General features: G+C 39.4%; 1 protein-coding gene across 1 annotated transcript in view; it reads right to left on the bottom strand.

Annotated features, from left to right (window-relative positions):
- Frem1 (FRAS1 related extracellular matrix 1) overlaps positions 1–15,460 on the bottom strand; it is a 124,428-nt gene that overhangs the window by 58,672 nt on the left and 50,296 nt on the right. Inside the window, exons 19-23 of the mRNA XM_042692961.1 lie at positions 14,136–14,358; positions 11,078–11,222; positions 5,979–6,120; positions 2,336–2,531; positions 262–526 (exon numbers count right to left, since the gene is read on the bottom strand). Of these exons, the coding sequence (XP_042548895.1) occupies positions 262–526; positions 2,336–2,531; positions 5,979–6,120; positions 11,078–11,222; positions 14,136–14,358 (971 nt within the window). The remainder of the gene's footprint in view (positions 1–261; positions 527–2,335; positions 2,532–5,978; positions 6,121–11,077; positions 11,223–14,135; positions 14,359–15,460) is intronic.

Below are 15,460 nucleotides of genomic sequence, written 5' to 3'. Positions count from 1 at the left end.
GTCTGGCCTCAAACTATGGTCATCCCAGTCACCACCACCCATGTAATGTGATTATAAGCATGAGCTACCATGCCCACCTTTTCTTTTCCTTTCTTTCTTCTTAAAATAAAATTTATGATGCACACTTAGGCTATACAACGTAATGTTATGAGAGAGACATTACCAAATTGTTACCAAAGAATAGCATATGAACATACCCGCTTTTCACTTTCTAAGAATTAATGAGAGGAAGAGATTCAGCAAAGGTTCCAAGTGGCTCACCTGAAGCTGTCATGGCAAACTGCTGCCTTGCTCATGTGAACATAGCAAACTGTCTGTCCTGCAACATCCATTTGACTGAAGCTTGTGATGGGAACTCCAGGATAGCGGACGTATTCCACCTGGCCATGCTGTGGAGGGGAGGTGATGACATACACCAGTTCCTCAGGCCTGTCTGTTGCATCCACAGCCAGGAGCGTGGAGGTCGTCAGGATCCGCCGATCACCTTTAGACACCACCAGTGGTTTTGTAAGAATGACGATGTCACCTATGTAGAAGACAAGATTGTGGTCAGTAACCACATTTAAAAATAGCTAACACTGAAGGTAAGGTAAAAAACAAAGAAAGGCCAAAATATGCCCAAATCAAAACTATCTAAAACACAGAAAGCTTTATATACCCATAATAGATAAAAGATGTATGCACAAACTGAGAGGCCTTTCAGAAAAGGAAGAGAAAACACATGCAGACGTACTTGGGTCTCCTTTCTTTCTGGCTCATGGCTCACATTTCTACCACCTAGTTTCCCTGAATTTGCAAACCCATGCCCTAGACAGGAAGTACATTACCTTCAAATCCAGTTGATGAAATCCTACTCATGACATTTCCCTCAACATCTCATTTTCTGAGTAAGTGTAAGGCCTTCAGAGATTGAGGGCGAGGGAGGATCCACATAGAAAAGGTCCCAAAACCTGCACAGAACTGAGTTTCCCTCCTCTGCTGGGATCCCACCATGCTAAGGCATACGAAGAGAGCCCACCCTTCTACATTAATTGTCTGTGCCCATGATTTGCAATGCATTTTTGACTGAACATGTAATGAACATACTTTTTTGTCAAGAGAAATTAATGTACAAAATAGCATCTATAGTATATCACTTATTAGAAATTCATCCTACAACAAAAATAAGCAAAAAAAATATAACCACAAATAAATATGTCAACTTCAACTAGTTTATAAAAAAATTATTTCAAGAAAATTGTAAGTACCACACACTTAATCATCCAATTTATTTCCAAGTTACCTGGTAGTCAAAATTTGAGTGAGAAGACAGACAGACAGAGAGTTGGAGAGAGGGGAGAAGGAGGAAGAGAGGGAGGAAGGAAAAGAGAAAGAGGGAAGCAAGGAGGGAAGGAGAGAGGAAAGAAGGAGAGACAGGAAGGAAGGAAGGAAGGAAGGAAGGAAGGAAGGAAGGAAGGAAGGAAGGAAGGGAGGGAGGGAGGGAGGGAGGGAAGGAGGAAGGGAGGGAAGGAGAAACGGAGGGAAGGAGAAACGGAGGGAGGGAGGGGGAGGGAGGGGGAGGGAGGGAGGGAAGGAGGGAGAGAGAAAGAAAGAAAGAGAGAAAAAAGAGAGAGAAAGAAAGAAAGTCAGAGAAGCATGAACAAGATAGGATTCATACTATCTTCACACAAGCTGTAGTGACAATTCAACACCAATAGTGTCTACTCTTAATTGTCTAGTGGGTTTCACAGATTTTTTTCCCCTTCATTTGCCATTTATAAGTGGCTGGCTTGTATTAGTATGTGAGCTGCCTAATAAATTAAAGTGAAGCTTATTCTCTTACAGTGAAGCTTAATATTTTAGTGCTTTTTCTCTCCCTACAGAGTGTGCATCAGTACTTTTCAAAGTGAAAAGTAATGACTTTCAACTTCTTTCAATGACAAACTTCCTTCTGTTTATTTCTTTATTAAAAATATTCCACTTTCTTATTTTTATATTGCAAACATTTTTCTGTTGAAATACTATTTTCAAATGGTAATTCACCTCCTGAAGACAAAATTAGAAATATATCACTGTGGTAAACTCCTAATCATTAAAATGGTTTTTGTAGCCACATTCTGGGAAAGGCTAGATTTCTAATAGGAAATAAGATCATCCACTCTCAAGAAGACCACAAATCCCAGAAAGAGCAGGTGAGGTATCCAAATACGGAGTGACAAATGAGAGAATTTGATAGATGGATAATGGAAGGAAGAAAGGAAAAAAGGAGAAAGAAAGAAATGTTGAATATATATGTGACAGCTCACTTCTGGTTATAGAAGTGGGTGTCAAGAAACACTAGTAGACATACTTTTACCTTTTCCCATGTCCTTAATGATGATGTGACAATCATATGCAGGTGATCTGTTGTCACCATCCCAGAGGTAGAAGGTAAAGCTATCTCGATTGTGGGAATCAATTGCCCCCGTGTGTGTGTATCTCAGCAAGTTCAGATCCACGTCCATCTGGGTGCATTTCATGCCAGGGGAGAGAGGGACCCAGCCCCTCCCTATCTGAAAGATGCCAGGAATTAGTCAGCTGCCCCCGGGTCTACTCAGAAACTCCAAACTATATCTTGCCATGTTACATTATATTTTTCCTTTCAAATAAATATGCTAAAATAATTTAAGACATTGGGAGGGGGGAAATCATCTTTAACCAAAGGACTTTTAACAACGTTATGTGACAATTCAATGGCAATGGTATTTCCAAAGTATTTATCATATGCAATCATGGATGATTAAATATTCTAATTAATGAGAGCAGGTGGTTAATTTACCTGCTAGAATGGTTTCTTTACAAATTAAATGTGTTTTCCCCCCCTTAAAAAAAATCATAACACTATACAACTAATCCAACCTATTTTTTTTAATGGTTTGTTACCAGGCTTAGCCGATAAAAGAAGAAATTGAATGAATGCATTTATTCCTCAGGCTATTTTTCAGTTCTACTGAGACCTAAAGAAAATTATCAGGACCCCAACTCTCCTGACCTTTATATCCTAAGTTAGCAAAAATATAACCTCTCAATACTATCAGAATCTTCCAAATACAATCAACAGTAGGAAGTAAATATTCTGCACAGAATTTGATGTAGAAATTGTAGAAATCATTTTCAATTACAAGTGGTTCTCATGCTGAAGGACTGGCCAACAATTGAGAGTATTCGAGTAAAAAAAATAAATCTTTGTTGTATTATTCTCTTAGGACACACACAGCTTTCCCTACCAATAGCTCCTCAAAAGTTATCAGGTATGATTCAAGTATAATGCCACATATTACAAGATTATATTGAATTTTTTTCCATCTGAGTAACAGAAATTTCAATCATTTACTCTTTATTTCCCTTTGGTTATCCCACAGACTTTCTGTTCCTAGAGAGAAATGTTTGTCCTTTTTTTTACCCAGGTATAGTACCATTTCTCTGTGTCATTCTGCCTGATACAGTTCCTTCCTCCTTAATATTTCTCCCTATCTGATACTTGCAGATGGACGTTCAACCCAGGGCTCATTGGATGCAAGTTAATTATATTTTAACAGCTACACAATATTTGTTTCCATCATAATATCTATTTGCAAGTAGAACTTTTCAGATGGACCCTCCTTTGAAATTTTGAACTAAGCTGCCTGAAATTTGCTTAAACATTTCCTCTTTGTAAATCTTGACAAAAAAATTAAAGAAGTAATAATCTTTTGTTCTCTTCACCTCCATCTAACTTCTTAGTTATACATGACTTGACAGAATGACAGGAAAGCCTGAAATAGGAAAATAAGAGTCTGCCTCAAAAATGAGAAGACAAGGAAAACCAACAAGAAAACAAGAGCCTTTGAGAGAGTTCAGAAGACTTAGGCAGCCAACCTGGGGAACCCTGAGGGGGCTGGGGAAGAATGGGGTGGAGCCCTACCAGGCCCCTGGTCCCATCTGGATTTTCACATATCCAAAGCAGTTCAGTTCCCAAGCCACCTAAATGGGTGAGTGTTCACTGCATTTCTGCTTCATTACTCCCTGAAATGAAATAAGGGCACAGCTGTACCTCAATTTAAATCAGTGACTGCTCTTCACTGTGATTCTCTATGGTGCCTACAGACTAAGACAATCAAGCTGTTCCACACACACACAGAAGGAATCCTTCCTGAATTCCTAGGACTGAGTCTATGTTCATGAAGAGTTACATATTCGCTCAGATAATCACATTGGAGATGGCAAGTGGTTGCTGCTTGTCTTAATCCACTATTCAAATAAACATTTTGATCGATTATTGGAAATGACTTTCCTTAAGTGACTGATCTATAACAAATGGTAGGTTATCCCTAACACAGTCTGAATCAGACTGAAATTTTGCTATTCTAGAAGTGAAGTGAAATACGATCAGACCATACTCAAGCTGTTGTAAGTCAGCAGTGGAACCCAGGTGACTTACCTTAGGTACATGGGGCATAGTATGATGTTTCTGATGTTTCCATTAGAGCAAAAGTAATTTCCAGAACACATGCAACTCCAGGAATGTTAAGTTACTTCATCATGCAGTTTACTGGATTCAAATATGGCAGGTGTTAAAATCTAATAGATGTCAATGTGGGTGTTATGGCCTCATGTAAAGCTCCCCCAATGGACTTCATGGCTCAAGACTTAGATCACTCAGACCTTAACCTAAGGAAGGGAGTATGGGATTGTGGATAAAGGTCCCAACCTTTCTGGTTTAAAGTCTCTCTCAGGGGAATTCAGACAATTTGGTGTACATTGTGGAGTATGTTGCTTCCCTAGAGGGAGGTGAGAATTCTCCCTGTAGAGAATCATCAAGAAGGCAGGAACGGGTAATATTAAGACTTGGTAATACTTAGACTTCGAGTCTAAAGGGGAAAGAGCTTGTGTCCCAGGTAATGCCTTCAGTCTCTGCACTACAAAAGCAAGATCAGGCAGAGACCATTGTTGGGTTAAGAGAGAAAGAGCTGGAAGCTGCCACAGGCCCCACCATCATAAAAAAAAAAAAAAAGATTACTTTTTGCATGCTTCTGAAAGTGGGATTCAAACCTAGAGAGAGAGAGAGAGAGAGAGAGAGAGAGAGAGAGAGAGAGAGAGAGAGAGAGGGAGAGAGAGAGAGCAGACAGACAGGAATTGATTGTTGGTAGATTTGAAGGAGTTTTATGATTGAGGTGCTAGATTCTAAAAAGGAAAGTGATGTAGATCCATAGTTAAAAATCTGAGGGAAAGGGGCTAGGAAGGTGGCTCAGTGGTAGAGCCCTTGCCTTGCATGCCTGAGGCCCTGGGTTCGATTCCTCAGCACCACATAAGCAAAAAAAAAAAAAAAAAGCCGTAAGTGGCCCTGTGGTAGAGCGCTAGCCTTGAACTGAAGAGCTGAGGGACAGCGCCCAGGTCCAGCGTTCAGGTCCCACTACTGGACCCCCCACAAAAGAAAACCTTAAAAAAAACGTGAGGGCTGGGAAGGTGGCTTGCCTTGCATGCCTGAGGCCCTGGGTTCGATTCCTCAGCACCACATAAGCAAAAAAAGAAAAAAAGCCAGAGGGGGCACTATGGCTCAAGTGGTAGAGCACTAGCCTTGAGCTGAAGAGCTGAGGGACAGCGCCCAGGTCCAGAGTTCAGGCCCCACGACCGGACCCCCCCCCCAAAAAAAAAATCTGAGGGAAATAAAGATGTCTTAAAAGCTACCAATTCTCTTCAGAAACTAGACAGCTTGCTTTTCCTGGTAACTTCTTCACCGACAATCCCCCAGAGAAGGAAGCAGTGAAAAAAACTTAACAACATTGATTAAATTTACCTAGAACTGACTAAGAAATTTTAGAAGAGCCTAAGTTTAACCCTAGGCTAGGAAAATCAGATTTTCTACTCTTGGACAATAAATAGGACTATTAGAGAAGAGTTAGAATTGTACAAATGTGTATGTTGAAAGTATTTTGATCTGCCATGCTCATTTTGAACAAGAAAGATAAAAGGGTCCTCACCTTAAGTTGAAGTTGTCCATTTTGGGGAAGCTTTTCAAATAAATAGTAAATCTTCTCCCTGGGGGAGTCTTTATCTATGGCAGAAAGGACAGCACTTGACAGGATACGAGTATCACCCACATTCACCACAACTTCAGCCTTCCTGAAAGAGGAAAATGAATGGTAAGGTTGATAGAAAACTTGGAGGTGTTCCCTGAGCAGGGTACACTGACACTCTGTTAGAATCCCCACCTTCCAACTCATAAAGGAATGTCCCAAGAATTCAAAATGATCAGTCAGGCACATGACCTAGGATTCAGTTTGCTCTTGCTCATTTTGCTTAACACATAAAAGTCTGAACAAGAAGACAGTGGCTGTGAATAGGGTACCAGGTCGCTAAATACTTCTAATTGGTGATATGTTAAAAAAAATCATTTTTTAATTTCCAATATTTCATTTGGTACTCATAACAATATCTCCACCAAATAGAGGGGCCAGTAACAATCCTTCTAATCTTACAGACAGAAACTTCCTGAAAATGATTTACACCCTCTCTGAGTTCAGTGCTGTTTTTAGATTATCTGTGACCCTGTGAATTGTTCTTGCTGCCCCTGGTAATGTCCTGATGGTTGTGTTCTTACAGAGATTCATCTTCTCTCAGGGCTAGAGAGTTGGGCTAGCAGTTGGCATGGCAAACAGCCGAGAGACACAGGGCACCGGCTGGGCTGTGAGCAGCTGCTGCATCTACCATGGATGCTGCTGCTTCTATAGCCAGTATGGCCATTCTTCCTGGTCTCACCCAAGGAAGTCATGGACCTTTCTCAACAGTGTTTCTAACTCTCCACAGTAGATCCTCACACATGCTTCTTCTGTCCACCGTAACAGCTTTGTTTCTCAAGAAATGTCTGGATGGCTGCAAAACTTGGGATACAGATCAATGACACTGGGAATCACCAGCTGGCATCAGCCTTCCACTCCTCTATCAAGAAGCCAAATTCCAATCACCTCCATTTCAAGCTCTCTCACCCAGGGAGTGCTTCTTGCCAACCTAGAAATTTCATTTTCCCTGAAGTAGATTTTTCCCCTGTCTTTTAACAGAATAGTTAACCCTAGTATTCTAGAAGGCTAAGCCTCTTGGTTGGGAGTTAGTAATGGAGATTAGTGGTGCTATTTATACAAAGAGATAGATTAATCAGAACAGGAAGCCAATAACATGAAGAAGAAAGGGAGTTGGGTAGGAAGGAAGTGTCAGAATCAGATGTCAGAAAAGTCAAAGATATCCTAATTTAGTCACCCTAAAAGGGATTTTATTTGGAAAGTGATCACAGGAAACAGAAGAGAGGGAGTGAAAAAGGGAGAGGGGAGGGGACAGTGGTTTGGCTGCTTTGGGCAGTTGGGAACCAGTCTTGCTTGAGGTTCATTTTGTATTCTGTTATTTTTTTTAAGAGATAGGATTTCACTACATTGCCCAGGATGGACCTGATCTCTGGGCTGAAGAGATGCTCTTGGACTTAGCCTTCCTGAGACTACATGCATGTAACACCAAGCCCAGATGCTAGGGATCTTTGGAGGAACCATGCAGAATGTGACTAACCTTGTATATTTGCAGGACAGGAAGCTGGGATACTTGCCCTATCCATCAGCCCCCTAGGTTAAGGGCTACTATCCCCCAGAATTCTCTCTACTATGCCTAGACATAAGCTGAATGTGCTGCTGAAGTTCACAGAGGGCCTTGGACATATTCCTTTACTGTGCCAGAATAATCAGACATTGGGTGGGGAGGGGGAAGCATGGTAATTTGGAGAACTAAATGCATCTCCTAGAACCTAGAAGGACTATTAAAGAAATGGCATTGGTATACTACTGGGCACCAGTGGCTCATATCTGTAATCATAACTACTCAGGAGGCTGAGATCTGAGGACTGCTATTTGAAGCCAGACCAGGTAGGTAAGTCCGTGAGACTCTTATCTCCAATTAAGCACCACAAAAGCAGAAAGTAGAGCTTTGGCTCACAAGGCAGAGTGATAACCTTGAGCAAAAAAGCTAAGGTACAGTGCCTAGGCCCTGAGTTCAAATCCCAGGACTGGCACAAAAGAAAAGAGAAAAAAGAAATTGTATTAAATGCTCTAATAGAGCCCAGTATGGTGAGACAAGCCATTAGATTGGGTGGGAGTAGCCTTAATAAAGTGGTAAAGGTTGGAGACAGTGGGCAATAATGGAAGAAGCTAGTGAAAGCTACTCTTCCAAAAAGTTTGGCAGCAAAGGAATAGAGGACTGGATTATCTCTGTTTTTTTTAGAATGAGAATATCTACCTGAACTCATGGAAATAATGAAACAGGATCACCCAACATGCACTAGCTCGTCTTTTCAAGCAGTTCTACACATCTGAATTGACAATCTATGACCTGAATACTCCCATGCACAGACCAGTTAACAGAGAGGTGAGAGCAGAAAGAGCAAGTTCAAGCTCACTCCACTGTTATGTGGCTGAATAAAACCTGTCTGAGTCCATCATCCGCTCTCCTAACTACTAACTATATCATTAGGTCTTAAAACAGAAAGACTAGAAGGAGGAAACTGGAGATGCAGGACAGACAAACAGGAGAGGATGTTCTGAAAGAAATCAAGGTGTTTTACTCAAAGACACATGGAAGAAAAAGAGGGAACATGGCTTCTTCTCCACAAGAGAGAAGGAAAGAGGAAAAGGAAAGGGAGGGACTTTGAATCACTTGCTAAATATCAGAGATATTTAGGTATGCCAAGCCTGATCTCACCATTGCATATGTACATATGGATTGAAATGTTCTATGCATCCATGTACACTTACAATTAGTAAGGAGGGAGACTTTCGAAGCAAGGTTGAATGAGATTTGGTGGTTGGGTAGCTATAGCTATTTCAGGAAGATTAGTTTTTGGGTTTTTTTTTTTAAGGATGTGGTCTTTGGAGTCAGACAAGCTTGAAGAGTTCCTGGAGTATGCTTTTTGTTGTTGTTTATTTTATTTTGTGCTGGTCCTAGGGCTTGAACTCAGAACCTGACTATACCTGAGCTGCTTTTGTTCAAGGCTAGCATTCTACCACTTGAGCCACAGATCCCAGCCTCCTGAGTAGCTAGGATTATAGTTGTGAGCCACCAGCGCTCGGCAGAGTAAGCTGTTTTAACTCTCTGGCCTGATTTTTCTCAGTGAGGACAATAATACTACTTGTCACAATTTGAGTGATAAAGGTAATATGTATCAAAGAACTTTAACATCATGTCTGTCACATGGTAAATACTTCATGCTAGTCATCAGTCTTCTTAGATAAAGTGAGATTAGCAGAAAAAGGTTTTGTAATAATATAAAAATCCTTCTTATTTTTCATATTTAGTCATCAAAACCAAACAAATCTGACATGCCAGCTTCTGAATAAGAATACAGAAATTTCTGGTATTTTTAGTCAAACTGATGTCTGTGAGGCCACTTTCCAAAAAACTATCACCAGTATATTTCCTATAATGCTTTTGAAGGAACTTAGGGAACAGTAGCAAGTTGTTGGGTTCTTGTTTAAGTCCCCTGTGTGCATAGTGCAGGACATTGCAGATATTTAGATGTTTTCAGGAAGGTGTTCAGTTCCTGATAAAACCCAGACTAGCCAAGCACTGGTGCTGGTAGCTCATGCCTATAATCCTAGCTACTCAGGAGGCTGTGAGCTGAGGATCATGGTTCAAAGCCAGCCTAGGCAGAAAAGTCTGTGGGACTCTTATTTCCAATTAACCACCAGAAAACCAAAAGTGGTGCTGTGGCTCAAAGTGGTAAAGTGTGAGAAAAAAAAAAGAAAAAACCTCAGAGACAGCACCCAGGCCCTGAGTTCAAGCCTCACAACTGACAAAAAAAAAAAACAACAATACCCAGGCTAACTGACACCTATTGCTGGTGTGCCATTGAGAAAAGAACAAGGTATTTGCCTATGGATGGTCCTGGACAACCTCTGGGCTTCCTCAATTCTGTATCATCTGTGTTCTTAGCACAGCTCTGCACAGTTGCCAGTTCTAAAAGGAATGGCCAGAACTGTAAGACTATAACTGACAAAAATTCTGTCCTATAAAGAAACTCTAAGACGCTACAGAGGGAGTTTGCAATTAATAATACACAGTTTTCTAAAGTAGCCATGAATGGTGGGTTTCTGATCCATATACAATATAGTAAAAGACTAGAACCAAGGAGCACTGAACTGATAAAAGCAGCAGCTTTGGTTAGTCCCTCTATTACCTCTAATCAAGGTTTGACCAAATCCATTGGGATCACTATCTGCATTGTGTCTGTCTGTCTATCTGTCTGTCTGTCTGTCTGTGTCTGTGTTTAATCTTGATTGTGAACTGATTGGATTGAGAAGCCCAGGAAACTGGTAAACACGCCTCTAGATGCGTCTGCAGGTGTTTCCAGTAAGAACTAATTAAGTGGGGGAAGGCTTACCCTGATATAGGCAGCACCATCCCATAGGATGGAATAAAAGAGGGAAAGAGAAAGTATTCAATTCAGACATATTCTCTCATCTCTCTTTTCTCTCTCCCCTCTCCGCTCTCCCCTTCTCCCTTTTCTGTCTTCCCTGCCCAGCCATCATAATGTGAGCTGCTCAGTTCTACCAAACCCTCTTCACCAGAATGGAATGAAATTTCTGAAACTATCAGCCAAAACAGGTCCTCCCTCCTTAAGATTTCCTGGTTTCATCACGGCAAAGGTAAAACTGACTAAGATAATGTGTTCAAATATTTAACAAAATGTGCACGATGCATTATCTAAGACATTTAGAACTAAGCCAAATAATTAAGGTAGTAATGGCTTAGGAGAGATTACACTAACTAGTATTTGTACTAAAGGTTCCAATATATACTGCATTATCTAACTAGGACATTTAGAACAAAGTCAAATAATTAAGGTACTAATGCTTTAGGAGAGATTACATTAACTAGTGTTTGTACTAAAGGTTTCAAATATCTAAGTGGGTGGGGTGAGTTGTGATAAGCTTGGACTGTGGAAGACTTGCTTCTCGGAAGGGATGCTCAATCCCTCTGCACCCAGTATTGTGGACTTCATAGAACCCTCTAGAAATATAGAAGAGGTGCTCTTCAAGTGGCTTACTTGCTTAATGTTGGTTTCTCATCATTAACTGGAAAGACCTCTATTGAAATCATTTTAACTATCTTGTGTTTCCCATCTGACAACTGGACTGCAAAGTCATCAGCTAGGCCCTCTGAGCCATCATGCACATATGACAGCTTCAGTCCTGCAAGAAAGAACACACAGAGAAAGTAAATCTCCCATATGATAGGCCTACCCGGATGTGTTCCATAAATAATCTTATTTAATTCTGAGGCATGGGTGACAGCAAGAATTCACCAAACAGTTCAGCAAGCAAAGTAAGAGAGAGTTGTAAAATAAAGGAATAGCTTCAGAGCTTTTAAAAGATTATTTAGCAATGTAGTATTTGAAAAGGTCTTTATATGAAATCAGTATGGAAAGGACATAGTAAGTAAATTGCATCTATACAAAGGTGTTCAAGTGTTTAAATAAAACAAAAAAAAATATTGAGGAAAAGTAAAAAATTAGACTTGCTTTGAGTCAGCTACCAAACTAAATGCTAAGAGGATCAAAACTGAAATACAAAACCATATATTACTCATTCTAAAACCTACTTAGAATTTGTATAAAAATGAAAAAGAGCTGAGCCCTGGTGGCTCATGTCTGTAATCCTACAGGAGGCTGAGATCTGAGGATGGCAGTTCAAAGCCAGCCCACGCAGGAAAGTCTATAAGAATATTATCTCCAATAAACTACTGAGAAAAACCAGAAGTCCCACTGTGGCTCAAGTAGTAGAACACTAGCCTTGAGCAAAAGAAGCTAAGGGACAGTGAGTTCAAGCCCCAGGACTGGGAAAGAAAGAGAGAGAAAGAGAAAGAGAAAAAAAGAAAGATAGAGGAGAGAGGGAAATAAAGAGTGAAAAAGAGAAAGAGAAAGAAAGAAAGGGAGAGAGAAAAAGGGGGAAAGGGGGGAGGGAAGGAGAGAGTGGAAGGAAGGAAGGAAGGGAGAGAGCCCAGAATAATCAAAACAGTCTCAAAAAAGAACACAGCCAAAAACAATACACTTTCTATTTTAACACATATTACAAAAAAAAAACTAATAGCTACCAATAATTTGGTAGCTGTTAGCAATAGAAAACTAAAAGGTGTCCACCAAGAAAGATGACAAATGTTTATTGACCTGTGAATTTTAATACAAAGAAGTAGAAAATGATCTACATATTTTTAAATAAGAAATAATTATACAAAATTATAATAGATTTCATCCATGCAATGAAACAAGATCTCTGTCCCAAACTATATGTCAATGAACACTTGAATGGCTATAATAATGTATAAAAACAGACTACATAGTATTGTAGCAGTTTGGTTAAGCTCTGTATGTTTGTGTGTGGAGATGATTATAAGAATACACTAAAAATTTTAACTTTTTATTGTAGTGACAGATGAACCAAAACTAAAGTCTGAATCAGGACCATTTTTTTCCTTTGTCTTAAACTTGAAGTGAAAATATACATTGTAGCAATATAGTCTATAATTGCAACATACAGTTAAGAATTTTGTAAGTCATATTCTCTAGAATTTTCTTTGCAATTGATAAAAATGGAGAAATAGATGGATTTTCTTTTCAAACTAGGATGAAAAGCCAGCACTCTCACTGGAAGAATGCAGGAGGAAAGTCAAGCAAGTGCTGAACCAAAGTAAGCAAGCAAAGGAATGGCTAGAGGACCTGGGTAAGCACCTCACACAGGATAAGACACATGAAAAAAAAGTGTGTGTGTGTGTGTGTGTGTGTGTGTGTGTGTGTGTGTGTGTGTGTCTGTGTGTCTTTGTGTCTGTGTGTCTGTGTCTCTGTGTGTGAGAGTGAGAGAGAGAGAGAGAGAAATTCTAGAATTTCAGTAATGCTAGAACTGAACTTTTGCTCAAATTTTGGAAAGTATTTTTGTATGTGGAAAATGGGATGCGACCATTTTTTTTAAAGAGTAATTAAAAAATCATTTAGGCTGCTATTCCAATGTGTCATTTCCCTCAAGAGCAAATTATCTGCTGAGAGACTAATGAGTCATTATTATATGCAGTTCTATATTTGTTTCAACTGTGGGAATTTTTGGCAGGCAAATCTCTTAAAATGTAATCGCATGATCTCAATAGAGTTAAAAAGGATTTTTTTTATCACATTAAAAGTTGTGTGCTAAAATCCCGAACAGCACAGATAGCATTTTAATGGTTCTTTACAACAAAAAGAAAATACATTATTGTCTTTTAGTAAGGCACCAGTGGCCCTCACCTGTAATCCTAGCTGCTCAGAAGCCTGAGAGCTAGAGGTGGTTTGAGGACAGCTTAGGTAGAAAATTTCACTAGACCTCATCTCCAAATCACCAGCAAAAAGCAGGGCTGGAGATATGGTTCAAGTAGTAGAGCACTGTAAGCAAATATGAGGCCCTGAGTTCAAACTCCTGTACCATATACACAGAAGGCAAAAAGAAAGGAAGGAAGGAAGGAAGGAAGGAAGGAAGGAAGGGAGAGGGAGGGAGGGAGGGAGGGAGGGAGGGAGAGAGGGAGGGAGGGAGGGAAAGGGAAAAATACACTACTATCTTTTCAATAGGTTACTCTTTCTAGCCAGGGCTTCATGCTATACATTAATCTACAACCCAAAAGCAACCTTCAAGAGATAAACAAATAAGGTAGATGGGGCTGTTTTTTACTTATATTTCTATAATTTACTACTATCTTTTCTAGGTTAATGTATTTTTGTATGTATTTATGATATGCAACATGATGTTTTAATACATATTTATCCTATAGTATGATTCAACCAAGTTAATACTTGACTTAACATACTTAAACTTTTGGGTATGGAGAACACTCTCAGCAACTTTCAAGTATATCTTACTATTAACCATGTCCCATGCTGTACAATGGATGCCTTAAGCTTCTTCCTCACCTCTCAATGAAATTTTATACCTTTTGGCCAACATCTTCCCATTCCTACAATGCCCCACCTGTGGTAATCACTACATCACTCTATTTAGATGGGTTCAACTTTCTTAGAGTCCACATGGAAGCATGGGTGAAATTATTAAGTCAACAAGAAGATATAAATTTTCAACACATCATACCAGTCTTAAGAAGGTCCATGGAAAAGTTATGAATGAGCTCATGTTTCTGGTGAGGGTTGGCTGGCTGGTTATTTGGAGGAGTGTTTTCACTGGGTCCCCCATGGATGAGGAGACCATGATGTGGTTTCTGAGAGATGCTGAAGAGTAAGTGGTCCTTAGGAATGTCCAGGTCAGCAGCACTGATGATGGAAGAATCCAGCTCCACCATTCCACCCTGGCACACCTGGACAGGAGCAAGCCAGGGATTTAGCTAAGTGTGAAATGCAACTTGTTTACTAGTTTCTTTTGACAAACTGCCAAAAAAAAAAAAACTTCCTTTGAAAACACCTTGTCTCAAATTATCAATAACATCCACATGTAATGAGTCCTAAACAGAAATTGCTGGCTTAGTATCTATTAAACTACCTCACATTTTTTTCTCTGAAGATCTTGAAGCAATTTTTATTTTCATGTCTGACCAAAGACTTAGGATTTAAAACATGTATAATGTTAATAATTCCAAGTTGGGGGTTGGGCAGCCACCAAAAAGATGCTTACTTGCTGGAAGTCAGAATAATTCAGTAGTGAAGCTATATCTAGAATCTTCGCAATTAGATTCCAATCTGTTTTTTTAACCTCTCAGATCTCATCATTTCCACAATTCTTATGTCTCTAATTGCTTTAGAAATAGCACAAATGCCTGCTACACACATAGTGGGTATATTTGGTGCTCTGTATTTTCGTTATTGTGGTAAAAGAAAAAAACTTCTGTATTTCATTGTAGTCAACAATAATTGAGAAGGATATTTTTGGGAGCAAATAGTACATGTTTTAATTCTGGGTCCCTCACCCACCTCTCCTAATTCTCATACCTCTTAATTCTTTAGAACCATCCTTCCCTACATCTCAGCTCAGATTTCATAATTTTTAAAGCTCAAAGACAGTATAATTTTATTGTTCCATGAACAAGCTAGTCATTTAGAACTTGGCAATATGATACTTAGCTGTCTTGGCCTTTTTTCTTATAATGAAGATAGAGAGAATAAAAAAATATTTTTGCTTCCTATTTTGAAATATAGCAAGATCCAAGTAACAAAAGCTTACAGATACTATACACATTCTTGGAAATACACAGTGTCACATGAATATTTCTACGTATGGGTGAGAACTGTAAAAATATTTCTTTTCAACCCTCTATTGATTGAAAATTACTTACCATCTTGATACTAAAATTAAAATTTTAAAAAATTACAGCTAAAATGCGAATGGCATTCTTTTATCTGGACTTACTTATTAAGGACCAAAGTAATATCATAGATTAATTTATGCTACACTTATTTAATTAT

This window comes from Dipodomys spectabilis, unplaced genomic scaffold, assembly GCF_019054845.1.
Source record: "Dipodomys spectabilis isolate Male_0828 unplaced genomic scaffold, ASM1905484v1 ptg000158l, whole genome shotgun sequence".
NCBI lineage: Eukaryota > Metazoa > Chordata > Mammalia > Rodentia > Heteromyidae > Dipodomys > Dipodomys spectabilis.
This window is presented reverse-complemented; position numbering and strand designations above follow the sequence as displayed.